This window comes from Glycine max, chromosome 18, assembly GCF_000004515.6.
Source record: "Glycine max cultivar Williams 82 chromosome 18, Glycine_max_v4.0, whole genome shotgun sequence".
In the NCBI taxonomy this organism is placed as follows: domain Eukaryota; kingdom Viridiplantae; phylum Streptophyta; class Magnoliopsida; order Fabales; family Fabaceae; genus Glycine; species Glycine max.
This window is the reverse complement of record NC_038254.2, coordinates 47,395,184-47,423,077: the sequence shown is the minus strand read 5'-3', so window position 1 is coordinate 47,423,077 and position 27,894 is coordinate 47,395,184. Positions and strand designations below refer to the sequence as shown.

Sequence of the window (27,894 nt, the reverse complement as noted above, 5' to 3'; positions counted from 1 at the left end):
ATCTCCCATTTTCTTCCTCTTTAATTGCTTCTCTCATAAAATTTCTCCCATCGGTTTAAACAATTCCCTCAGGTGCCCATGCATTAGTGTCACAGTTTTATAGATATATAAGAAAAGAGAGAAAATCAAACAATCAAAATTCGTAAACACTCTTTCAAATTGATCCCATCACTCCACCCTATTTGAGTAGATATTAAAAATCCATAGCCAAACCAAAAACGCGCAAATCAACCAGAAAGCAAACATAAAAGAGGTCAAATTAATTGTGGCAGAGAGGAAAAGAGGAACAAACAAGTGTGAAAAAAAAAAAAACATTTTGTTGGTACATGATTGTTTGAAAAGGGGAAAAAAACTATCACATCACGCATCTACAACGCTAGATTCACTGCAAGGCAACGACGACAACTACTTTTTACGCCTTCGCCCCATGAACACGTTCCCGTTGGGTCGCATAAACTGCCATGATTTTTCCACCAACGCAATTCTCCCAAAACCAACAACCAAAATCAGCGTCATTGCCGCAAATTTCAAAACCAGCAACCCATAACACGGTTAATTCTTCATATTATATATATATATATATATATATATATATATATATATATATATATATATATATATATATATATATATATATATATAAATAGTGTGGATTTTATAACCGTTTATCCAATCCGGTCGATCCGGTGGATGAGGACGAGGAAGATTGGTCGTAGGTGAGGGACTGAGAAGAAATGATGAACGTGTGACAGTTAAGTTTTTAAGGGTAAAATTGGCTTTTCACATTAAAAACTAGAACTAGTGGTTGTGGTTCACTATTTGATGGTTCACGGTAGAATTTGCCCGTCTAGTTACTTAAACACACCATCATCAGACAATATACCATTTTAATTTTTAAGAAATTTGCAACTAATTCAGACTTGGAAGGTAGTTCGGACTGAAATGAGTAATTGTCTCCCCCTACACCCTTTCCAGAATACTACAATATTTTCTGATACTTTTATAGGGCTACTAGAGAGTAATAAGCTGTAGTGTTTCAGCTCAACCTTAACATAATTTACACTGAGAAGGCAAAATGCAGAATAACATCCGCATTGAGAAAATGGAAAGCTCGTTAGTATTTCCCAAGTTAATATTCACATACAGGGAAAATTCTAACCAATATAATGGAGCTTAACCCTAAGAAACAGCTACCCTTTGAACAAGTTATAATCACTACTTGAAAGAAAAAGTATAAGATAATTTACACTGCGATCCTAAACCTAACTCTACAGGCATGAATTTGAGCTTTTACCAACTGCAGCATTAACTACGGAGTTCTAAGACTAACTAATTACATAATGTGAGGAACCTTTGGATGATGGCCACGGGCAGACATCAATAGATACATTTGATCTTGTTTACACCTGATGTAACACACTTTCGACATGCAATTCTCCCACCAGCAAAAAAATTACAGGCCCAGAATTTCCTATTGATTACCTTCGCCGTGACATGTTGGTGTGGTGATTGGCTTTGCTATCAATTCTTATCCTGTCTGCATACATGGGAAGGCGAATTATCTCACTTATTTCATTCAACAGGATATCCTCTGTGATATTGTCTCTTATACTTCGCATCACCTGTAATAGATCAACCGAATGGTCCAATCAAATACAGATTGATAGACGAGGGAAACTGAAAATTAAAGGTGTTGGCAAAAAATAGAACCTTTCTATAAGTATTAAAGTCATTTGGAGTTGATTTATCTGTTCTGATTCGCTTGAATATCCATTCCTGTCTATCAGAATCCCAAGAACACTCAATGATCTTTCCAGAATAATGCAAGGGATTCGAACCTTCTGCAGATTTTAAAATTCCATTAAGCATTTGCAATCAATGCAACTAAGAATCGTCAAACAAGATGCAGGTTTAAAAACAGACAACAACATGCAAAACAGTATTAACAGAGCATTATCCTGCAAAACTGAGACAATGCTTCATGCTTCGTATATCACTTTTCTGGTGGGTGCTAGAATTTGGTTATAGTGATAAGAAAATCACCAACCAATATAGACACCAAATTGGCATATGAATATGTACCACACTGAGAAACAAATAAAGCCATTACTTGATTTTAATAGAATTTCCTATTCTACAATGACGCCTGAAATCTCATTGTTTTTTAGGTGAGGAAAGGGAAGAAAAGAGAGAATAAAGAATTCAAATAATATTCTATTATTTGAGATTAGGAGTTTTTGAGAAATATTGCGCAAGTGTTCTGTTCACTCAGCAATCTGTATATCTGTCTATTCATATAAAGAAGGGTCTGAGAACAAAAGCACATAGGAATGGAAAGTCAACAATCTAGGACACCTGTGCAATAGGTAGATACAAACAAAATCAGCTTTACAAAAGCTGAGCAAAATATATCAAACAGCTATCTTAACAATATTGGTATGCTGTATTATATGCATTACAAAATACTGAACAAATTATTCTATTTATTTATATACAAATTTAGGTAAAGTACTCGTATAGTATTGCTAGTACAATAAGGAAATAAAAGGAAACATGATAAAATTAGGGAATAACCGAATAAAGAACTGTTTACAAATTACACTGTATTTTGAAGATCTTTTAAGATATTCTAACATATTCTCTCATACAAAAGATATTTTGTAGATATTCTAACACCAGAACTGAATGAGTTGGCCAGGTATAATAAAAGTGTCTTACTGACCTTCAAATGCAACCCTGTACCCTTCCATGAGTTTCTTTTTTCCACGTTCATACAGAAAAAGCAGCTGACAATCGTTATCAATCTGTCAACACAACTAGAAATTAGTTGGGAGCACCAGCAACAAACTATTAGTGACCATTTGGTAATTGGAGCAAGAGACATTATCCAACAAGATATGTAATAAGTTGATGATACCACCTCAAAGAGAAAATCAACTGAATTTAGATCAGCATATTTCCACTTTAAGAGGCCTTCATGAGTGCGAGGTATGTAAGGATCGTCCCAACCCTGGTTAAAGATATTGTCAGTAACAACCTTGATTCACTTCAATAAAAAAAGAAAAAGAAAAAGAAAACACTCAGTTTTTGTGGAAAGGAGGAGTTGAAATAAAATGAACGGACCAATGTATCTGAACTATGAGCTAGTCTAGGTAACAATGATCCTCTATGAGCTAGTCTATTGTCTCTTTTACTGGACATCATTTTAAGATCACTACAGAAACCAAAAGCATATTCATTCTTATATTGAATAAGTTGCAGTAGTATGTTGACCCTGGTATGAGATGGAATCAATGGGAAAAGGAAAAATCCTAAAAGGCTACAAACCACATGACAGAAAATAGGCGACTTGTTGGCATGACATTGAGCCCGAATTAAGTTATTCAACATATCAGAAAATCAAACCTTGTCTTCATGTTTAATACAATGAAAGAAATTAAACCCACCTGAAATATGAGACCATCTGCATCATGTGAGAGTTTTGGTATGAATTCGCTTAAAAGCTTTGTGACAGTAGAGAGCAACCAAAAATCTTTTCTCCTCACCTGATAATTTTGAACATTAATAGCCAAGTTAAGCTAGCAACGGAAAGTGAAGCTTAATATATACCCAGTTTTAAGGTTAGAGATGCATACCCGGAATGGCTCCATGTCATATCTATAGTAAGGATTTCTGCTCTGGAACCGTTCCTGATTCCTGGGTTCAATCACTTCTTTCTCAAGCATCTTCCACCGTTCATAAAATGGTCGCTGCACCAAGTTTGGACTAAATCATACATCGCTAGCTACACTTTGTATCAAAGAATTGACAAAGGAAAGAAAGAAAACAGATTATAGAGGAAAGCAATAATTTAGAAAAGCTACCAAAACATTAAGTCATGGTTAATTAGATAATCCAATGTTAAATCAATTTAAGGACATTTCATCCTTTCAGAAAATGTGACTGAAATATTCACCATCACACCATCTATTTATAATATATAAATCTTTAAGTGAGGACTAGTTCAATCAGTTGAGAAGTATGTATGTGCTGTTGTAAACCCCCTGGTACTGGACTTCGACTCCTCCCTTTGAACCAAAAAAAGAAAAATCTAAAAGTGCAAAAAGTAGAGTGCAAAAAATTGGGTTGCGTTGTAGTTTGAGCATTATTCAACCATGCAAATAAATAACAGCTATAGGCAAGCACAAGTAATTTCCTGTTCCCAAAATCCAAAAAGAATGAAACAATAAGGTCAAAACCAAAGTAAAAGCATCCTCCATTATGTTGTGCAACTACAAATAAATCAAACCTCTATTACTGATACTCCATTGACTGCCATCAGATCATATATGAGGTATCTCCTTTCCTGCTTTTTTGAATCTGGCAATGTATCGATAATCATCTCCCCATCAAGTAATGTGAAGTGGTGGGTCTTCTCAGCCATGCCCTTGGAAGCAAGGATATATACATATCAGTTTATGCACCATTAATTTAAAACAGTTTAACAATCTCAGAAACTTTAACTATAAATTAGCATACATCATTTGTAATCCTGCAAGGAAACCTCATTTGGACCCTTCGAAAATTGAAGCTTCTATCAATCAAGTAACATCCGTCCATAGTTATTAGCATCATATATCTTGTTCCATCAGCTTTCCATGTTGCATAATAATAACGCTGTCGTAACAGTTGTAAATTCTCCCTGCATAGCAAGCAATCAAATTTAACATTTAACAAATACAGAAAAAACAGCAAATCAATAAGGAACTGTCTTGAAAATAACTCCTGCAATCGATAAAGATAATCACTATACGCACAATACAACAAAGTGTATAAATAAATGACAACTTTGGAAGCATTTATATTCGATAAACTATGCAAAAACGTCACTAATTGGCATAATTCAGACAAAGAATTTGTTGTTACGCCGACATCTGTATGAACTCTCCACATGCCCTCCTAAGCATAACTTGATTCATTTAAAGACTTATAACTATAGAAATATCTTAGAATGTGGGTTTTGGCGTAACTCAACCCCAAACTCATGGGGTGAGGGTATTCCCCACTTATATATTTTATCTTGGCTTTTTCTCTAACCAATGTCAGACTTGAATTTTTTTCAATACACCCCCTCATGCCCAGCACTTTTGAACTTGATGTGTGGATGACACATGGTGGGTGACCCGTTTAAGGGATCTAGAATAGACTTTGATACCATCTTAAAATATGGGTTTGGGCCAAACTCAACCACAAAAGCTAGCTCATGGGTAAGGGTTGCCCCCCACTTATATATTCTATCTTGGCCTTGTCTCTAGCCGATGTGAGATTTGGGATTTTCCCAATAAAATATAAATGATGGCATCCTCCCAACCCCAAAAAAACACAAGTAAAAAACATTGAAGTAGCAAATAGTATATTTTAAAATGACGACATATTAAGTACAGAGCATTAAAATTTGATTTCTCCTTGACAAATCTAGGCACTGGAGGTCATATAAGGAGACAGATTTTAAATTTTCTGGTAGAATATGGACTGGCCGGAGGTATATAGTTAACCACTCACTTACCTTTCACAATTAAGATGTGGGATGTAAGACTAGTTAGCTGTAATAAATTAAAGGTTAGCTTACTTTTCCTTATTTTGTATTTTTGTTTAATATTGGGCTTGTCCCAGGTCCCAAGACCAATTCTAATATTAGTTTTCATGGTTTTGGTAGAAGTATAGGCTAAATTATTGTAACAATGACAATCTGTGCTACAATTTGTTAAATTTGTTTGGAGGGTAACTTGTATTTTTAAGGATGTTTCTTTGGCACAGGCACAACATTTGACTTGGGATAAGATTAGGCATTTGATATCTTTTTGGCATCAAGTGCATGATTTTTTTAATTTTAATGGGGTTTCATTAACAAAATATGTTAGAGGGATTGGGAATCTTTGTACCATTGAGTTTCTCAGTTTTATTGGTTATCTGTTCCACTTTCTTCTTTAGGAGGATTTCTTATCATCCTTTCACTATATGTTTTTCTCTTCATGTTAATAAACATTAAACTTTATACTTTATATATACCTTAGTTATGATTTCAATAGTATCCCCAGTGGCAAGTCAGAAGTATTCACTCTAAGTCTACAGATTTAATCTTGACCCAAAAGGGATCTTTGACTGTCTCTTGATCTCTCAAGTGATCTATTCCTCCTACCCTCTAGGCTTCTGCTTATAGTAGTTGAAAGAACCATCTGAACTTCTCCCCTTCCACATTCATGTTGGGGCATCGTTTGGCATCGGAGTAACTGCACCGCTAATGTTGAGGATCACTTCTTCCCTCTTATGTGGTATCAGTAACAACAATAAGCCCCAAATTCACATAATAGGTGAGTTGTCCTGTTTGACTAGGAAGGATAAAACAGTCAAGAGAGAATGGCTTAGGCTCGCCAAACTGAGATGAATTGAATCCAACCAAAAGGGGTGAGGCTCAACTAAGTCTGAAGAGTGAAGCCTAAATGAACCGACTGAGTGTTGAATTGGACCTCATGAGGAAACAAGAAGCATGACTCATTATCAGACATTAAATGAAAAGGGCAGAAATCCACATAAGAACACAATGCTAACCACCAGCGTAATCATATGATTGGTTAGGCATAAAAGCATGCTATATGAAAGTATAGTGGCTATAGAACTAACAGCCTGAGGTTTACTGCTTGGTTATTATTACATATCAAAATATAGTGCATTATTGGCACAGATAAGTTGGACCTGTTTAAAGAAACTGGATGTGACCCTGGGAATTGCATGTGCCCTCTGGCCTGCACCATAAGAAATAGTAAGATGGCAATCTATAACAAACATCAGAGGTACATTAAGCAGGCAAAGCAAAACCATAAAAAGTAAAAGTGGAAGCAAATCACGTTATCAGCAACTAAGATAAACATAATATGAAGCATAATAGAACACATATTTCAACAAGAATATAGGTATCTGATTTATTTGATAAAAAAGGAAAACTTAATAATGTTAAACCTACAGAAAAGTAAAAAATTTACAGAACAAAAGATGTACATAGAAACTATAAGGAGCTTTACAAAAACAACATTCCACATTAAAAAAATGAAATCCAAGCTTGGTTGGGATGACAAATACAAGAAGAGCATTTAATAAAAGACAACAACGTGCCTGTTTGACCTAGCTGTGAAGCTTTTCTGTTTCAAAAATTGCTTAATCGAAAAAACTATATAGAAAACGTATTAGAAAATAGAAATAAATAATTTGGTCTATAAATAGTTTTTTCGAAAACGTATGCAAGTGATTTTGCTTCCTCAGTGAAGCCCCAATTTTTGCTTCATAACAGGATTACTTGCATCTCGTATCTCACCTGCAAGCCTTATTGACTAAGTGCCTTGAAAAATAGAATGAAATAACTAAAAGGTCTTATTGATTTCACAGCATGGTGAAAGAGGCTCCATGTAAAGCAACCAGAAATCACAATATTCTGGTTCAAAATAACATTTTTTAAGAAAATTAGCAAAACTTCTACAATGAAAGATACTTATAAAATAACAAAACATTTTGCAAAAATATAATAATAGCATGTTCAAGATTGTCAGCCTCACGTGCCTAGTCATAGATAGGGTTGCTCATGGCTTGGGTATTTACATAACTATAATCATAACTACTAAATAACTAGATTATAAGTGGGTATTATAACTAAAATCATAATTAGTTTTATATAACTAGTTATAATTTGAAATAGCCAGTTATTGTTTTTAAAATATGGGTATATAACTGGTTATAAATAAACTAGTTATATAACCGGTTATATATAAAACCAATTACATAAAGGGTTATGAATGAATAAAAATAAGTTATTTGAAATAGTCATTTCTATAAAACTAGTTATAGTTTTATAACTATAACTATTTTTTAAATAAAAATAAGTTATTTGAAAAAACCATAACTATAAAACTGGTTATAGTTTTATAGCTACTTTTATATAACTAGTTATATAAAACTAATTATAATTATAGATATTTTTTTAAAACTAGTTATTTTGAGCAGCCCTAGTCATAGAATTGTATGGTCCTATGAGTTTTGGGGCTGGCGAATCTCCAGGGACTAGAGTCAGAACATTTATTTTGCTTGCCAAAACATGGGATCATTGATCTTGTCCGAAATGGGTTCATGGTGTTCGGTGGCTCAAGGTCATATTACTCGGTTCAGTGGAAAAAAGCATTTTTTTTAAACCTAAAATTTTTCACATCACCCAACTCAGACCAGACCTCTCTTCTCCCAAACTGCATTTTGGGTTTTCTCTTAGGGTTAGGTTGTATTTCTCTGTTATGGTTCTTTTCTCTTAGAATGTTGGTTTGGACATAACTCAACCCCAAAAGCTAGCTCAAAGGGTGAGGGTCGTCCTCCACTTATATACTTTATCTTTGTCTTATCTCTAGTCAATGTGAAACTTGGATTTTTTCCAATACACCCCCTCATACCCAAGCACTTTTGAGCTTGGTGTGTGGATAATATGGTGGGTGGCCCGTTTAATGGCTCTATAATAGGCTCTGATTACCATCTTAGAATGTCGGTTTGGGCCTAACTCAACCCCAAAAGCTAGCTCAGGGGATGAGGGTTTCCAATATTTCCCACAAGGCTACACCTGTGTTGTGGTTCTTTTCCTACTCCTAGGTTGTGAAATTCTCCTCTGTTCTCTGCTCTGTTTAGTGGACTTGGTTCTTAGCTGCATGGTGCAACTTGGGTCTTCTCTATTGTGTGACTAGGTCCCCTGTTCTCCATCATGCCACCTTGGTATTCTCCTCTCATTTCCTGTTGCAGGGTTGATTGATTTGCTGTCTGCAAAATGGCTTCAAGCTGTTGTGTGACTTGGTCCATATTCACTTGCTGTTTTAGTTTGTTATCTTTTATATTTGGAGTTGTACTTGACAATGTTCTGCACAAATTCAAGTTTATTACAGACACACATAAAGATATTTATATGTATGCATGTATGTTTAAGGGTAATTTTGCAATTTAGTAGGATCTTACAACCCGATCCCACAATTTTCATACTTCTTTCCCCCTTCTGATTCTACATAGCATCACGATTTGACAATCTTGGGCATGTCTAAGCACAGAAAATAACAACACAATAGCCCGATTTCTTCATATCAATGTAATTGAATAAACAATAAAAATTCAGTGATGAAACTATTAAAAACATCCTAATTGTATCACTGAGTTGTCAACACAGCGGGAGTTCAAATAATAAACTCCTGCATGGAAGACAACCATTTAAAAGGCTTACCCCAACACCTAGTTTGAGTGTTTGAAAGCAGAACTGACGAAATGCATCTTGCTGATCATTAGGAATCTCATCACCCAAAACATCATCATTTGTCATTATAGTGTCAGTCTCATGATTCTCCTAGGAAAATAGGAAACATATCGAGATTTAATTAGCTTTAGAAAAAGCATCTAATGTATAAAAACTAATTAACAACTTGGTTCAAGAATTGAATGAGGTTATCATATATGGTATTTGAGACAGACCAAATAAGAAAAAAATCAAGGTAGAATTGACAGACATCAAGAAAATATGCAGCATTGTCTTCTATGATGTATGAAACTTCAATAGTTATAGTACAATTGATAGGAGTGAAAATGGGCATAAGGAAAAGATGAAACGGTGGAAAAACAGGTGAATGACTTATTCAAAATCCCATAATTTTTCAACAGCCAATTTTTATCAAAAAAGAATTTACCAGACAGAAAAGAAGAAAGTAGAAATACGAGGAGGTTAAAATAATCCCTCAAACAAAGAAGAGGACATGGAGGAAAATAAGTCAAGAATGTAACAAGGATGTCCAATCTCTCTGCAATGGAATGTATTGGAATTACAAACATTGTATGGGTACTTGAACCTCTAGTCTCTGTTAAAAATATAGAACTACATTGTTGAAGGTTTAAGATACACACTGGAGAAAAATTATCACCCTCAGCTCTTAGCTTTTTATTAACACATATATAGTACAGAGAAAGAGAGAGAAGGGGAAAGTTGCCTTTGGATAGGGATTAGACACTCAGCTTCCCACACACTCAACATGACAACACATAAAACTTAATACACACTCAATCTCACACACACACACTCAAAACAGCCTTTTACCTACACAGCTATCTACAATATATATTTAACAGTCTCTTCAATATGATATCTAGAGCCACCTTGTTTGTTCTTTAAAGGTTTCTGCATCTGGTCAGCAGAACCTAAAATCTTGTCTTTGTCCCTTTGTCCAAACAGCAACCTCAATATCCAACACTCCAAATAGGAGGAAATTCAGTTGACAGTATTGAAACTTCTGTCATGGTATCTAATCGAAGGGGACAAGGTGGTCGTGGAAACCAAGGAGGACGAGCTGGAAGAGGAGGTCACCCTCAATGTTCTTACTGTAAGAGAGTGGACCACACACAAGACACTTGTTATTCTATTCACGGATTCCCCGAAAAATTGGTGAATATTTCAAAGTCTGAAACATCTGAGATAAAGTTTTCGAAGGCTGACTATGAAGAGTATCTCCAGCTAAAACTGCCAAGGAATCTCTAACATCATCTACTATAAGTGGTCATAACTCCACTGCCTACATTTCCCAATCTGGTAATAATCAAAGTCCATGGATAATTGATTCAGGTGCTTCTAATCACATTGCTGGTAATAGTTCTTTATTTTCATCCCTCTCTCCTCCTAAAATTCCTCATTTCATTACTTTAGCCGATGGTTCTAGTCTTCTAGAGTTGCAGCAACAGGAATCGGCCATGTATCATCCACTTCTTCTTTGTCTTTAAACTCTGTTTTGCTCATACCTGGTTGTCCTTTCAATATAATATCTCTTAGTCAGCTTACTCGTTCTCATAATTGTTCAGTAACATTTGATGCTAACTCCTTTGTCATACAGGAACGTGGTACGGGTCGGACGATTGGTGTAAGACATGAATCTCATGGTCTTTACAACCTCAAGCCTAATCTTTCTTGGGTTTGCAATGCTGTCACATCACCAAAGCTCCTTCATGAATGTTTGGGACACCCACATTTATCTAAATTAAAAATAATGGTTCCGAGTCTTGAAAAAATAAAGGACCTATTTTGTGAGTCATGTCAACTAGGAAAGCATGTTCGTTCTTCTTTTAGGCATGTTGAAAGTCATGTTGATTCCCCTTTTTCGGTTATTCACTCTGATATATGGGGTCCTAGTCGTGTTTCGTCTATGGGTTATAGATATTTCGTTACTTTCATTGATGAATTTTCTCAATGCACTTGGGTTTTCTTAATGAAAGAACGATCTGAAGTTTTTTCTATTCTCACTTCTTTTGTTAACGAAATTAAAACTCAGTTTGGTAAGACAATTAAGATCCTTAGGAGTGATAATGCGAAAGAATACTTTTCTTCTGCTATTTCTTCTTTTTTGTCAGCGCAGGGCATTCTCCATCAGTCCTCTTGTCCTCATACTCCTCAACAGAATGGCATTGCCGAAAGGAAGAATAGGCACCTTGTTGAGACTGCTAGAACATTATTGCTTCATGCCAATGTACCTGTCCGGTATTGGGATGATGCAGTTTTGACAACCTATTTTTTGATAAATCAGATGCCTTCTTCCTCTATTAAAAATAAAATACCACATTCCATTTTGTTTCCTAAAGAAACATTGTTTCATGTTGATCCACGTATTTTTGGATGCACCTGTTTTGTTCATAACTTGTCTCCAGGTCTTGATAAGCTTACTGCTCAAGCCATCAAATGTGTTTTCCTTGGATATTCCAGGTTACAGAAAAGTTACTGATGTTACTCTCCTGTTCACAATCGTTATTATATCTCTGCATATGTAACTTTTTTTGAAGAAAAACCATACTTTGCTCCCTCGATGGTTAAGTCCAATACTCTTCCAGAAGTTTTTCCTATTCCCTATCTTGGTCCATCACCTTCTTTGCAGGAATCAGAGTCAACTGTAGATTCTACCATAGATATTCCTGACAATCTTCTTCCACTTGAGCAGACTCAAAGATCACCTACCGTATATCGACGTCGTCCTCGAATTCCTGACGTAAAACTTGAAGGTAATGAAAGACCAGCTGAATCATGTCCTACTCCAGCAGACAACCCGACCATGGACCTACCCAAAGAGAATCTTGATTTGCCCATTGCTCTTAGGAAAGGTACTCGGTCTACACGTAATCCTTATCCTATTTATAACTTCTTAAGTTATCATCGTCTTTCTTCTTCGTACCATTCTTCTGTTTCCTCTTTATCTTTTGTTTCTCTTCCTAAAAATCTTTGTGAATTACTTAACCATCCAGGATGGCGACAAGCCATGATTGATGAAAGGCAGGCTTTGGAGCATAATGGTACTTGAGAGCTAGTTCCTCTTCCCCCAGGCAAGAAACCTGTTGGTTGTCGGTGGGTATATGCTATAAAAGTTGGGACCAATGGATAGATTGATCGCCTCAAAGCTCGATTGGTAGCCAAAGGTTATACCCAGATTTATGGCCTAGATTATGGAGACACTTTCTCCCCTGTGGCTATAATTACTTTTGTTCGACTCTTTCTTGCCATAGCTGCCATCCGTCATTGATCACTGTATCAGTTGGATATTAAAAATGCATCCCTACATGGAGAATTAGAAGAGGAGATTTATATGGAGCAACCACCGGGATTTGTTGCTCAGGGGGAGTCTAGCTTGATTTGCAAACTTCGGAGGTCTCTTTATGGACTCAAACAATCTCCACGAGCTTGGTTTGGAAAATTCAACTCAGTTGTTCAGGCTTTTGGGATGAAACGAAGTGAAGCAGACCATTCAATTTTTTATTGTCATACCTCATCGAGTAGATGTGTTTACTTGGTGGTCTATGTAGATGATATAGTCATCACAGGAAATGACCAAGAAAAAATTGCTCAACTGAAGGAACATTTATTTAGTCATTTTCATACTAAGGATTTGGGAAAACTTAAATATTTTCTTGGAATTGAAGTTGCTCAGTCAAAAGATGGGATTATCATCTCACAAAGGAAGTATGCGTTAGACATACTTAAAGAAACTAGTATGTCAGATTGTAGATCAATTGATAGTCCCATGAATCCAAATCAAAAATTGTTACCCAATCAGGGGGAGCCTTATTCTGATCCTGAAAGATATCGGAGATTGGTTGGGAAGCTTATCTACCTCACTATTACAAGGCCAGATATTTCCTTTGGAGTTGGAGTGGTGAGTCAATTCATGCAGTCTCCTCATAATGATCATCGGGATGTAGTAATTCGAATTTTGAGATACATTAAAAGGACCCCAAGACAAGGACTACTCTATGAAGACAAAGGAAACGAGTAAATAGGCATTTTAGTCCCTGACTTTGTAGCCCTAGGCATATTAGTCCCTAGCTTATTGAAATGTTAAAAATAGTCTCTATCTTTGCATAAGTGTTGCAAAATAGTCCTTGTCGTTAAATTAGAAAGTAACGCCATTAGTGAGGTGCATTGTTGGCAATTTTAGTGCCACGTGTGTTGCTTTTGCAGCAAATTAGTCCCAAATGACGTCGTGTGTTGCTGTTGCAGCATTCTTTCAGTCTTCTTCTTCTTCTCATACATTCAAAGGTGGAGCAGTTGAAGACACTGTTGCAGCATTCTTTCAATCTCTTCTTCTCATCCAGTTTTAATTTCACCCATCATGTTCCCTCATTCACTCCCACCCATTACTCTCTCTCTCAACCAAGTTGCAAGTTTTGTGGCAGAACAACCGGCACGGTGAGGGACTCATGGGAAGATTGATGATTTGGCGAGTATGATTTCGTTGACGAGTTTGTGGCTTCACGGGAACAAGTTTGAAGGGAGTGTGCCAGATAGTATTGCGGATTTGGTTTCTCTAAAGGATTTGGATCTCAACGGGAATGAGTTTGTTGGGTTGATTCCGAGTGGTTTGTAGATCAAGGGGCAACGCATGTTCAAAGTGATTTGGATATATTCTGTTTTAGTTACTGTTGTGACATAATCATTTGTGTTTTACAATTTTATATTCTATAAAAATACAGATTGATCAAAATAGGACAAAGATTTTCCTTCGAAAACAAGTATACAAATTAAAATAAATTGTGTAAACGTAGCCCATGCTTTGAAAGCAGAAGAATGATTTATCAATCAGTATGAACTCCTTGTGCAAGAGAACTTAGATGAGTACTAGATGCTTACATGAAAAAAAAAATGCATCAATATTTTTTTCCTCAAGCTATGTACACTTGAAGACTGGGGCATTATATCACGAGTTAATTAAGGTGATTTACCCAAAATATGGTACATCTCGAGAATTTTTTATTTAAAACAATAAAACTTAACTTGAACTTGAAAAATTAATCCTAACAAAATATTAGAATAAAGTTTATAAACACGTAATTTAAAAAGAATATATGCACGGTACAAGATCACAAGAAAATTATGAATATAAGATAATTTGATACAATATTTAAGTTTAATAGCAAAAAGTAGAGATAGTTTATCTTACTTTACACACACACACAGAGTATACTAGCAAAGCTGCTTCCATTCCCCTACAATATTCCCTTCCTCTCCTTTCTCCCTTTATCTTCTTTTTCTCTCTTTTTCCATCCCTTCCAAAATGAAGTTGCTAAATATTGTAGTTATTTACGTACCTTAGGGCCACGGGGGCCATTTCTCTCGAGAGGAGTAGAAGTGGTATCACAATTGGCGCAACGGCGAACGAGGAGAGGATCGGTGGTGTTGGTGGTTTGGGAGGACTTGGAATGGGATTGAGGGTTGTTGTGTTTGGATTGTAGTAAGTCCCGGCAGAAGTTAGAGACGAAACAACGTTCGTGGCGGCTTCGTTTTTCTTCGTCTTCAGAGAAGTAGGTGGAAGGGGTACCGAGGGAGAGGGTGCAGTCAACGGAAGAAGAGGAAGAGGGAGCGAAGGAAGAATAGTCATAAATGTTGTCAGAATCATTGTAGGGTGGTGGTTTGTGGTTGGGCATGGAGAAGAACATGGCAAAGGAGCTGGTGATTTGGCTGTGAAACATACCACATGTGCAAGGTCCCATCACGTGCCTGTGGGAGCCACTGCAACAGCGATGTCACATGGGTTTGCTTGACTTGTCACATAGACATATGACTAATAGTGAAAATTGAATTTTAACGGTATGGACTTAGTTGCATAACGGATGTAAAGATAGGGACTATTTTTAACATTTCAATTAGCTAGGGACTAATATGCAAAAGGACTACAAAGTCAGGGACTAAAATGTCTATTTATTCCAAAGGAAACACTCAAATAGTTGGATTTTGCGATGCAGATTGGGTAGGATCACCCATCGATAGGCATTCCACTTCAGGATATTGTGTGTCTGTTGGAGGAAATCTTGTCTCATGGAAGAGTAAGAAGCAAAATGTTGTTGCAAGGTCTAGTGCAGAGGCTGAATATAGAGCTATGACTGATTTGTGAGCTCATTTGGATTAAACAACTTCTTCAAGAACTGAAGTTTGAAAATACTCAACAAATGAAACTATGTTGTGATAATCAAGCAGCCCTACATATAGCTTCTAATCCAGTACTCCATGAGAGAACTAAATATATTGAGATTGATTGTCATTTTGTCTGTGAGAAAGTCCTTTCTAAGGAAGTTATTACTGAATTCGTTAGTTCTAATGATCAACTAGCAGACATTTTTACAAAATCTCTAAGGGGACCAAGAATTCAAACTATTTGTTCCAAGCTTTGACCATTTGACTTATATGCTCCAGCTTGAGGGGGAATGTTGGAATTACACACATTGTATGGGTACTTGTTCCACACATTGCATGGGTACTTGTTCCAATAAAGAATAGTTTTTTTTTATCAGTAAAACTAAATATATTATATATATAAATGATCAAAAGTACCAGAGGTACTAGTACATAGGGATATACATCCTCATATCTAGACACCAAAACTGAGGTATTCTAGATATTAGGAGAACATGTGTTTTGTTCTAATTGTAACACCCATTACATAAGAAAACCTTGGCTAATATTGCTTGACCATTGGTTTAGATGGGTTGAGAAATGTTTCTCAAAATGTCTAAGCCAAGTCCAGGTCAAGAAAACAGCTTCATCAAACAATCTGTTAGCATCAAATTCTGCATTTGAGAACAGAATTCTGTTTCTTAATTTCCAAATGGCCCAAGTTACCGCCATCCACCAGTATCTCCATCTCTTAATCCTTAAACCTTCTGCCTGGATGAAAATATGCTGTAGAAAATTTTGTTTAGGCCCAAGAGGAAAGGCACTTTTTAAATTCAACCAAGACATCGATTCCCACCAAATAGGTTGGATGAAGATGCAATGGAAGAATAAATGAGATGCCTTCTCTTCAGCTTCTCTGCAAAAAGGACAGCGTAAATACTGAAGCTGTACTTGTCTCCTATGCAGATTCATCCTTGTTGGTAGCCTGTCCTTTATTAGCCACCAAGCAAAAACTGTTATTTTACTAGGAATTTTAATCTTCCATAATTCCTTACACCATTCCTCTTGCTGACCTCCTGTAGAAGCTTCCAAAACCAGATTATAGGCACTGCGTGTGGAATAATTCCCTGATTGATCACCTAACCATTCCCATTGATCTGATCCTTGCTGCTGAATGTGTATACCTTCGATATCCTTTAGGAAATTGATGGCTGACTCGATTTCATTTTCAAATAGTGATCTTCTCCACAGAAGCTGCCACTCCCATCCTGATTGCAGGTGCTGTCCCATCTATCTAATGGTTTGGTTTTGCTGTGTAGATATTTGGTACAGTCTAGGATACCTCTCTACTAAAGGTTGCTATTGTTGATTCCATTTATCTTCCCAAAGCCTGACCTTATCCCCTCCTACAATCTTCCACCTCATTTTGCTGTGAACTATGTCTCCATGATGTGCAGAATTAACAATTTGTTTTAAATCCTTCCACCACATAGACTGATGCCCTACCCTTCCTGCTTCATAGAGACTCCTCCACCCCCCATATTTTGACTCCAACACTCTGGACCATATCTCTCCCTTCTCTTGCAACAAATTCCATTCCCATTTGCCGAGTAAGGCAAGATTAAAGGTACCAATATCTTTAATCCCCAACCCACCTTTTTCCTTTGGCATACATACTTGGTCCCATTTAATCCATGCAATTCTATTCTGCTCTAGTCCTCCACCCTACAAAAATCTATGTTGTATCCTTTTTAGCCTTTCCACCACTGTTTTTGGAATCCTGAAAAAAGACAAGAAATAAATTGGGATTGATGTTAGTGCAGCCCTAATTAATGTCACTCTCCCTCCCCATGAGATGTATCTTTGTTTCCATTTTGCCAATTTCCTCTCATACTTGTGGATAATGTTGTTCCACATTTGTGTTCGCCTCGGATTAGCCCCTATAGGTATGCCAAGATATGTAAAAGGAATAGTTAACAGGCTGCAGTTTAAATACTTAGCAGCATCACTCCTCCACTGATCTGAAACCCCGAAAGCTCCAAAACAACTCTTAGCATAATTAATCTTTAGGCCTGAGATTAACTCAAAAGCCCTCAAAGTAGCCTTTAATGCTCTCACATTTTCCATAGTTGCTTCTCCAAAAAATAGTGTCATCCGCGTACTGTAAAATACTTATGTCAACCTTTTTTGATCCCACTGGATAGCCTTTGTACATGTTTTCAGCTATTGCCTTTCTCTGCAGTCCAGATAAAGCTTCCACAATCACATTAAACAGGAAGGGTGCTAGCGGATCCCCCTGTCTAATTCCTTTTTGAGGTATAAACTCATTTGAGGGACTTCCATTCACCAAAACTGACATTGACATAGACTTGAGGCTTCCTTCAATCCATTTGATCCATCGGGAGCTGAATCCAAACCTTCTCAGCATATACAACAAGAATTCCCAAGATACCGAATCATATGCCTTCTCAAAATCTATTTTAAAGATAAGGCAAGGCTTGTGGTTCTTTCTTGCTTCATCTATTATCTCATTGGTGATTAGTACACTTTGCAACAAGTGTCTACCTTCGATGAAAGCAAATTGTGTTTCCTCAATTATTGATGGCATCACTTTTCTGATTCTGTTTGCAAGCAATTTCGCCACTATCTTGTACATGCACCCAATTAAGGAGATGGGTCTATACTCTCCCAAATGTTGTGGGTTTGAAATCTTGGGAATAAGAGCTATAAAAGAAGCATTACAACCTCGGGGAATAGCACCATTGACATGAAACTCATGGATATATCAAAATATATCATGCTTTAAAGTATCCCAAAACTGCTTTATGAATCTGAAATTAATGTCATCAGGACTTGGGCTCTTGTCATTGCCACATTCCCAAACAGCATTCTGAATTTCAATCTCCTGAAAAGGGGCCACAAGCATGGAATTCTGTTGTTGGTCTATGGTTTTGAAACTGATACCATCAATCTTAGGTCTCTGAAAATTTGCTTCTTGAAATCTCTTGGAGAAGAAGGTTCTGATTTCTTCCTTCACCTTATTAGGTTCATATGTCCATTCACCTTCAATGAGTAGTCCTTTGATGAAATTTCTATTTCTATTTGCATTCACCCTGATATGGAAAAATCTAGTGTTGCAGTCTCCCTCCTTTAACCATCTTGATCTAGATTTCTGCCTTAGCAATGCTTCATGGGCCTGGGCAGCCACCCACAAATCTTCCTGCAGCTTCTTTCTTCTTGAAATTTCCAAATGAGTCATCTGTCTATGCAATGTGTCCTCCTCTAATTTATTAAGCTCCACTTCCAAGTGCTGGACTTTTTTAAAGCTATCCCCATATTCTTCCTTGTTCCATATCTTTAATCAGCACTTCAACCTTTTGATTTTTTCTTTTAATACATATGCTCCCCATCCTGAAACTTGGGCAGAATTCCAGCATTGATTGACTACTTCTCTGAAAGACTTATCTGTTAGCCAGCAGTTTAATATCCTAAAAGGTTTAGGACCCCAATCCACATTGTTAGCTTTAATTAGGATAGGACAATGATCTGAAAATTTTCTTGATAAGGTAAACTGCACACTTTCTGGCCATGTGTCCCTCCATTCAGGGGATATTAATGCCCTGTCTAATCTGCTTTTAGACTCATCATTTGGCCTAAACCAAGTGTATTGTCTGCCCACAGTAGGAACCTCTAATACCTCCATATCCTCGATCCATTCATTGAATTCCTGCATACTGTTGTCTCCAAGTAGCCTGTCAGTTTTTCCACTTCTTTCATTTGGGTTCCTTATGCAATTAAAGTCCCCAAGCACACACCATAATCTTACTTGGGATGCTTGTTTCAGCTGTCTCACTGAATCCCACAATATTCTCTCGTTATATCACAAGGAGAATATATTGTCACAATGCATATTTTCAGGACCTCTCTGATGCATTCTCCTTCCAAGAAAATGAATCCATTTCCAATGACCTTATTTTGTAGCTTGAAAGCTGTTTCAGTCCACATGCATAAAATGCCACCAGCTGAATTGTTTGCAGGTTGCATCTCCCACATGACTTCATCACTACCCCATATAGCCTGACATAATGTCTTATCAATGTTGTCTTTCTTAGTCTCCTGCAAACATATCATATGAATATTTTCTTTGTTGATTAATCTCCTAATGGTAGCCCATTTTACTCTCCTCCCCAGACCTCTAACATTATATGAGGCTATATTCATGGATCCATAACATTAGCTCCCAACCTCTCAGCTTCCAATCTGTCTCTGGTTTCCATACTGCTTAATTTGTTTAGAATTTTGCTTTGTTGGTCATCTTCTTTGTTTCCCGTTGTCACCCCCAATTGCTGGATCATTTCCCACATTTTAAAAGCTTCCTGGGCCTGTATAGTATCTTCATTTGGCTCCTGTTCTAAGTCTCTGTTGATATCTCTTGTTTCACTTCTGGAATTATTTCTGCTGCTATTTTGCTGTATGATATTTGGTTGCTTATGGCTTCCTTCCAAATGTATCTGCCCTTCTAGCCTTTGATGTCTCCTATGGGACCAACTTCCACGGCAGTATACCTGCCAATTACATCCCATTGCTTTTTTATTGTTGGAGGGGGTATGGCCCAAGTAACCTGGAGGTTCATTAAGTAATTCAGACCCACATTGTAAAGCCATATTCTGATACTCAGATCTTTCTTCTCTGTCATGCGCCCCATTATTTACCACAACCTCAACCTGCTTACCCTTTGTGGGACTGCTTTCAACTACATAGTCACATGAAGGGGACTGACACTTCACACCACTGCTCTCCCCCTTCTCTCTCTGCCTACTTTCGTGAACAACACAGGCTTGCATCTGTTGACCATTGAGATAGCTTTCCATACATGGAAGTTTTGCTGCATGCATCTCGAAACTTGCGTTGAACGTTGTCTCATCATTCAGTCCGGTAATTACCCGCGGGTCTTCGTCATTATCCATGGGGTCTTTGGCCTGCTTCCATCCATTGGTCAATCTGGTGATTGTAGTATCTCCGACGCCGACAAGGCTTTGTGGGGTGTTGGAGCGATGGTTCGATGGCGAGGCTCGCACAGGCTCTCGGTTGGTATCCTCAAAAATTGTATCGTCTACGAATTCGTCTCCGGTGAGGCTATCGGCGGATTCCTGTTCGTCCGACGAATCGCTGTAACAACTTCCCTTATTGTGGTGTTCACATCTCGTTGACCCGCACTCCTCAGCAACGTAAACTTTGAAGGTGTCGCCGTTGCCGTCGACGTGAACTTCGATGACGTGCTTGATCGTCGGCGGCCATGGGGTCCTTATGAGGACTCGTGCCCTATCCACTCGTCTTTTAGTTTCAACATCCTCATCTACATCCACCATGTCTCCTATAGTTCCAACGATCTGCCTGATATGATTCTTGTCCTAGACTTGCAGTGGAATACCCCAACAGTGGATCCACACCATCCTGTTTTCGGTGCGGAGGTTTGGCTTCCATTTCTCCAGTGAGTAGAAAGGAGAAATATTTCCATGCATTCCCCCGTTCATGATTCGTTCAGCCGCGACTTCATTCATTCCAGTTAACAGAACTTGATCATCCCCCAAGTATCGCGGGGTTAAATCCAGTCCTAGCTCCCATCTCAGTTCCTCTTCCAACACTTCGAACCTGGCGGGGTTGGTCAGTCGTCCAACCTATGCGTCTTCTAACCACTTAGTTTCTTCTTTCTTCACATGTAAGTGTACAGAGGAGGTGCTACTTTCGTGCCGTGGAGAAGGTTGCTTTTGTTCGTGTTTTCGTGGCTGAGTGTTATTTTTCTTCCTGTTATTTTTCTTCCTGACCGCATCCGCGTACAAGAGTGTTGTTCTCTAGGGTTGCTGCATGTTTCGTAGACCTCGTATGGGCATGTTTCCTCTTTCGGTCTTTATCTGTCTACCCATGTTCTCATATGTTTGTCTCGCTCGATTATACTTGGGAACATTGACGAAGAGCTTCAGACCTCCAATGACACTGTTATCTAGCTTCCTTTCCATTAAGTCTATATAAATATAGATCAGCTGAGTGGGTTAAGCACTCAAGCATTTCACAACCTCTAGTCTCTTCAATAGAATGGGAAAACACCAACGAAAATGAGATGCTGCAAATGAAAACTAGGGTAGAAGCTCAGTTTCGTTCTAGTCAAATTAAGTACATCAAAGAACAACAAAACAAGCACTGTAGTGAACAAACCAACAGAATCTGCTCAAAGTGAAGGGGACAACCAATAGGCATCCAACACATCAGATAACATATTTCAAAGGAACTTAACCACTCTACAATGCATGAACAATCAGACCACTGTAGTGCAGTCACCCCCCCCCCCCCCCCCCTTCCCCAAAAAAAAAGAAAAAAAAAAAACCAAAAATGATTTTGAAGGTTATACTTTTACATTTTTTTTCAGAAGAAAACCTTCAAGTTGGTCCCTGAAACAATTTTTTTGCTTTATTTGGTTTCCCCCAGGAGAAATCCCAAGCTCGACCCCATTTGAATCAAAACTAGAGAATTGCTAACCAAGCAAAGGACTTGATCTCAAGAAGAAACCTACCTTTATTAGAAGAATTAGTAAGAAACAGGAAACAAGACTAACATGAAAACACAACAGAAGATCAGCAACCTATTCATATAGTATGATATATCAATAAATCCAAAATATTGGAATTCACTTCAATATTATCCATACATGCAAAGGAGAGCCTGGCACTCCATCATCATCGTCATCATCTGGCATTGCTTCACCATTGAGATCAACAAGCTCAGGAGTTCTCTTCCACTTGGGGGTAGGAGGACAAACTATCATTTCAGGCTTTTTTTCATGATAAAATGCATATAATGCATCAATGTACTCAGGTTTATAGATTCCCGGAGGGCGTACATCAGAAAATATTTTTATTGCCTGCAGAATGATCAAATCAAAAGTATAAATACTTGACTTAAATTGCATCTATACCAGAGATATAAAATCATATGGTAACTCCAACCCTGACCTGAGTAACAGACATTGACATTGTGCGCATCAGATAATGGATGATCATGTATCCTGTCCGATTATGACCATGTGTACAATGAACAAGTATATACTTCCTCGAGTGTTTTTGACGAAATAGAAATTGTGTAACCTGGAGTTGAAAATAGTTAAAAACTTGTGACTAAAATGATGTTGCTCTAACAGAAAGCATCTATTTCTCCTCTCCAAAAAGGACAAAGCATTCATGATTTTTTTTTTTTTTTTTGTAATTTCAAAACACAGACAAGATAAGCAACCAAAAATCACATCACATGCGAGCATAAAAGTATAAATGATGTTAAAGTTTAATAAGATATTCTCCCTCCAGTCCTTATCATAAGGCCTAAATTAGAAGTGGTGTTTGGTTCTTCTTATAAGACCCAATCCATAATGTCATGCATTAATTTTTTTTCACAAAAATACCCTTAATTATGAATCATTTTTCTGAGTTCAATAAATAGTAAATGAAATACATTAATGCCTTGGGTTCTTTGGAAGTTTAACTTTGTCTAGTATAAAGAGCATTTTCAGAACCTTACTATGACTATTCACATGCATAGCCAATAAAAATTAAAGTAATAAATATATTAGTGATGAAAGATATTAAAGGAATTAAAACTAATAATAATATTTAAAAAATAATAATAAAAGTATGTCTCATTAATATTAGGGATAATTTTAAAGAAAAACATATATTTAAGACAAACTTAATACTACTAACTAAACTAACTAGTTTTCTTAATTATTAATTAGATAATAAAAAAGAATGATATTTTAGGAGGAAAAAAAAGTGCAGATGGTATAACATTAATACTACTAACTGAACTAACTAATTTTCTGAATCTTGGTAAATTAGTTAATTGGGTCTTATAAAAAAAAAAGGACAGGAGGGAGTATAAAATTAAGATATAAAACCAAATAATTATTAATTAGATAATAAAGAAGAAAGATATTTTAGAAGGGAAAAAAGGTGTAGATGGTATAACAATGAAATTTGCAAGCATAATATATTCTATAGAAAATGTTAAAAAGTTGTAAAAGAAAATACGAAATCAATGCATCAAATAGTTTTGAAGGTATCAGAAATCCTCACTTCTGCAGCATGTTGATGAGGTAATGTGTGTGCTTAATCATGCAAAGAATAACAAGCTAGCCTACCCAACAAAAAGAAATATATGCCATATTCTTAAAAATAACTCGGGAAGATTACAACAATATAATTAAGAAAGAAACGAACCTCATAGACAAAATGATTAACAGATAAATTATCAGGTACAGAATTGCGGCCCTTGCATTGAATCTAAATCACAACAATGATCTTCAAATGTAAGGACAAGAAAGAGGAGTGACAGTTTTAAAGACATAATTAAAAGAATTAGTTGGTGAGCAAAGGTGCACTACAAACCTTAACATGCTTGATACCCTCTTTCTTTAAATCTGCTACTGGATAGTATCGAGAAGTATTCGTCAAATCAATTACCAGACCAAGCTGCAAGGCAACACAATAGAGTAATTGTAAAAAGAGAAAGTAAAAAAAATGATACAAACCAGGATGCAATGTATACTATACTGCTGAGGAGAATTAGCAAAGATCGTAAATTAAAAAAAAATAGATTGTATAATTCTCTTTTATCTTGTTTTCTAAGAATGTAGAAATCCCTTTCATTTAGATCACTCTTGCACTTAAAATTAAATGAAAAGGAAGAGCAAACAGATTCAACAATTAAAGTATTGTGAAACATTAAACTTTTTCAATAAAGTCTACTTACCTTTCTCCCTAAAACTCTCTGTTGATGTATCACTTGTTTAAATGAGTATCTTTTACCAGGAATGATGTAGTCATTGAATGATTCACCAAGTGGAACCTTCGATGGTATCATGCAATAAATTTCCTGGCCAAATGAAGGGCAATCCAACCAACCTGCAGGTAAATAATAAAATGATAATACTTTCCTTTACAACCATCTTAATCTATCACAAAGTATATTGTGAATATATCAAATGATTGAAGAAAAAATAGCAACCCAACAGCATTCATAAATATAACATGCTCTAATATAATGTTATGTGTCATTTTGTTGTATCACAGAACCTCCATTCAGTACCATAAAAAGGCAGGCTGCTTGTAACTTAACAAAATAGCATGCTAAATTTTATTTACCATGAAACAAATTTTAGACTAAATTAAGCAAAAAACATGTGACATGCAGTAAAATATCCTACAGAATAATCCAACACAAGTATAGAAATGGAATAGTACTAAGAGCTATCTGGATTTCCCAATTCTGCAAACAATAGCATTATTTGAAAATATTGTTGGAATGAAATGCCATTATTAATTACAACTGGCAAGAGAACAGGGAAAGAAATCCTTACCTGGAGGAAGCTTACTTCTATCATATGATTTAAGGATCTTAGTATGAAATAACTGATCATGTCCAGGTGACTGTGATACTTGCACAGGTTTGTCATCTGAACGTTCTCTTTTCAACTTTCTTTTTCTTTCTTCACGTTCCTAAAAAGAAGCAGGAACTCAATATTAAAGAAGAGACTTTTAAACGTAAACTACATTTGATTACTTTTTGAACCCATAGAATCAGGGGAAAATGTGGCATAGATATGATTGTAAGGCTAAAAAGAAATCTAGTCAAAGACTCCAACCAGTTCTGATTAAAAATTGAGGTAGCAAAGACCCAATTTCAGGACTGTAAAATTTTCTCTTTATTTTAATGCTTTCCATAGATAGGTAGCTGGAATCATATCAAATCCTAAGAATCTAATAACTATATAACATCTACTAATGCTGCTACAGAATCGGCTTAGTTGATTTTGAAAGTGGGCATAGTTATCAATCTCAGATAACAGCACATAGCAGCTAACTTTGAAAACACTAACAGACTAGCAGGAATCAGAATGACTGTTATTTTAAATATTACGATTGATACAAACTAAATAATTTATCCTACACATATAAATACCTAAAAAACAACACAAAAAAACAAAATTAAAGAAATTCATGATAAATAATAAGTCACAATTTACACACAATCACCATAAATCTAGGAGCAATAAGGGCAAAGTAATCAAGTTATAAAATGAAGGATGATGGCAACATTAATAGAAAAAGAACCTAACAAATTGATTAAAAAGAAATTACCAAAATATGAATTGGGAAATCTAAAGAAGGAAGAAAGAACAGAACACAGCAGTGTTATCAATTGCAGGTCATGGAAAATGGCAGAAAACCAATAATCTGATATATCGTATAGCAGATAGCATCGCTGACAAATAGCAAAAGTTGCATAGCAGTTGATATATATGATATACACACACACACACACACAAATATATAATTTAAGTTGTATGCAAATAAAAAATAGCATAATATTAATTAAGAAATTCAATTGGCTGGACACTCAGCCACAGATGAAAAGAGGATATAGGAAGCATGCTGCACCCACAAAAGTGGATGTTGCAATCATGGAATGAGGAATTCTGCAATGCAATAGTGCTCCAGTGCTCCTACAGCAGCTATTTAACAACGGTGGAACATAGCATAAAAAATAGTACTTGAAATTGTGAAGAAATAGAGGTCTAAACAGAAGTAGCTTTTGTGGAATATTTTACCAAAAATAAATATGTTCAAGGGGTAAAAATGGGTTTTTGAAGCCTCTGTCATGGTAGTGCTGCTATATTGCGCAAAAAGCAGCTATTTTGGCTGCTATTGAAAACCACTCCACTATCTGAATCCCATGGCTGCTCCACTCCATTATCCCTCTATGGCGCACTATAGACTATTATGATTGCAGGATATCTGATTTCATACCTTCCAAGTTTCCAACAGCTCTTTACAAAAATTATAAATTATATAAATTGATCTTGTATTGTGGTTCCATGCCAAGGCATGGTAGCATCCAATTTTACAATTTCTACCCAGCATCACCAATATTAAAATTTAGTATCCAGCTTTGCATAAAAAATATAATTCTTCATAATTCATATAACTGAATAGTATAGTCAGGTCAATTTAACACTAAAATGACATGTCAAAATGAAAGTAAATGTCTCAAGTCTCAACGAAACCCGACAAAAATCCTATAAGGAAATATCATCATATAAACTATAGCAATAAATGAGAAACAACCATCACAGTAGTCAACGGCGACATGAATCAAAGCCAACTTAGACCACCATGACATAATCAAGTCAAAGAAAAAGCATAAAAATAACAGAAAGGATACCCGGCGAGCAATATCAACTGCAGATTCCACACGCTCTTCTGGAGCATGGTACTCTTCAACCTGGTCCCCAAAATCATCTTGATCGTCCTCTGGCACAGGTGAGGCATTCAAATCCACAGCAACTATCATTTTGCAGCAGCAGGCAACATTCGCCCGCCAGAGTGCAATTCAAATAACATGTAACTATCTACACACGGTAGTGCCTATAATCCTCCTACCTGCACCACCATTAAAACAGCAACCCTGGTATTAAGCCAGCATGCCTCAGCAAGATTTCTTAAAATCAAATGAAAGACAATTTCTACTAGCTTACTGTTCAAACATCAAGGTTTTAAATTGTGGTCACAGTTTCATCATGATACTTGATGTTAAAGGAAATTGCAGACAAATGCGGTAACACAACCACAATTTAAGTTGCAGCCAAAATCACGGCAGCAGACCATTTTCAAAAACTTTGTCAAACATCATAATTATTATCTAATTCTCCTAACCCAGCGGGGAAAAAAAAAGACGAATTTTTTGTTCTTCCTACAACTCAGTTAACCAAAGACCCAATTTTTTAAAAAAATAATTAAATAATTAAATAAATACCCTGCTTCTCTCTCACACACACTCTCATTCTCACTCTGTCATATCCTCCCAACTCCAAGGAGCAACATAGTTTCAACCGAAAGCTTGCAAAATTCAACTCAACATTCTCAGCCGAAGCACAAGAACTCGCAAAATTAAACAACAGCGTCGAGTAGCAAAGGGAACGTACCTCAGCAAGCAAACGAAATTAACGACGAATTCCCTTCGCAGAGCGAAATTGAAACAACAATCTCTACTTTGCGCGAGGGTGAAAACCGAAACTGGGTCGATCAGAATGAGTGAACGGAACTCGCTCTGTGACGCACGCGGTGAATGGAATTGGCATGGAGGAAGAGCAAAAACCCTACTAGAATTATGGCACAAAACGCTTCTCCCTCGTCATGGTGTCAAAACTCCAAACCCTAGAGCGAGAAGCAGAAGCAGAAGCAGAGAGAGAAAGAGAGGTGTTTGTTTGTTCGTTGGATTAGTGAAAGAAGTAAGGAGTTAGCTTTGTTTTGTTTGTTGCCGCAGGGAGAAAGAGAGTGACAGACGAAGCCAGGAGTAGACGAAGAAATAAAAACTAAAAAGCAATTCGAAAT

The 27,894-nt window shown here is 36.6% G+C and overlaps 1 protein-coding gene across 3 annotated transcripts; it reads right to left on the bottom strand.

Annotated features, from left to right (window-relative positions):
* Positions 1-1,094: 1,094 nt before the first annotated feature.
* On the bottom strand, positions 1,095-27,894 carry LOC100803597 (mRNA-capping enzyme). 3 transcript variants are annotated; one of them, XM_006602574.4, is made up of 18 exons: positions 27,486-27,894; positions 26,726-26,968; positions 24,861-24,999; positions 24,254-24,405; positions 23,890-23,973; positions 23,722-23,784; positions 22,465-22,596; positions 22,161-22,373; positions 9,275-9,394; positions 6,733-6,782; positions 4,519-4,681; positions 4,289-4,426; positions 3,636-3,749; positions 3,447-3,545; positions 2,921-3,010; positions 2,723-2,804; positions 1,711-1,841; positions 1,095-1,622 (listed from the first exon to the last, which is right to left on the bottom strand). In XM_006602574.4, exons 2-18 carry the CDS (start codon positions 26,852-26,854, stop codon positions 1,479-1,481), a joined length of 2,043 nt encoding a protein of 680 aa, XP_006602637.1. In that variant the 5' UTR covers positions 26,855-26,968; positions 27,486-27,894; the 3' UTR covers positions 1,095-1,478. The 3 variants fall into 3 exon arrangements, with proteins under 3 accessions (XP_006602637.1, XP_006602636.1, XP_006602638.1); XM_006602573.4 differs by having other exon boundaries at positions 26,726-26,943; XM_006602575.4 differs by lacking the exon at positions 23,722-23,784 and having other exon boundaries at positions 26,726-26,943.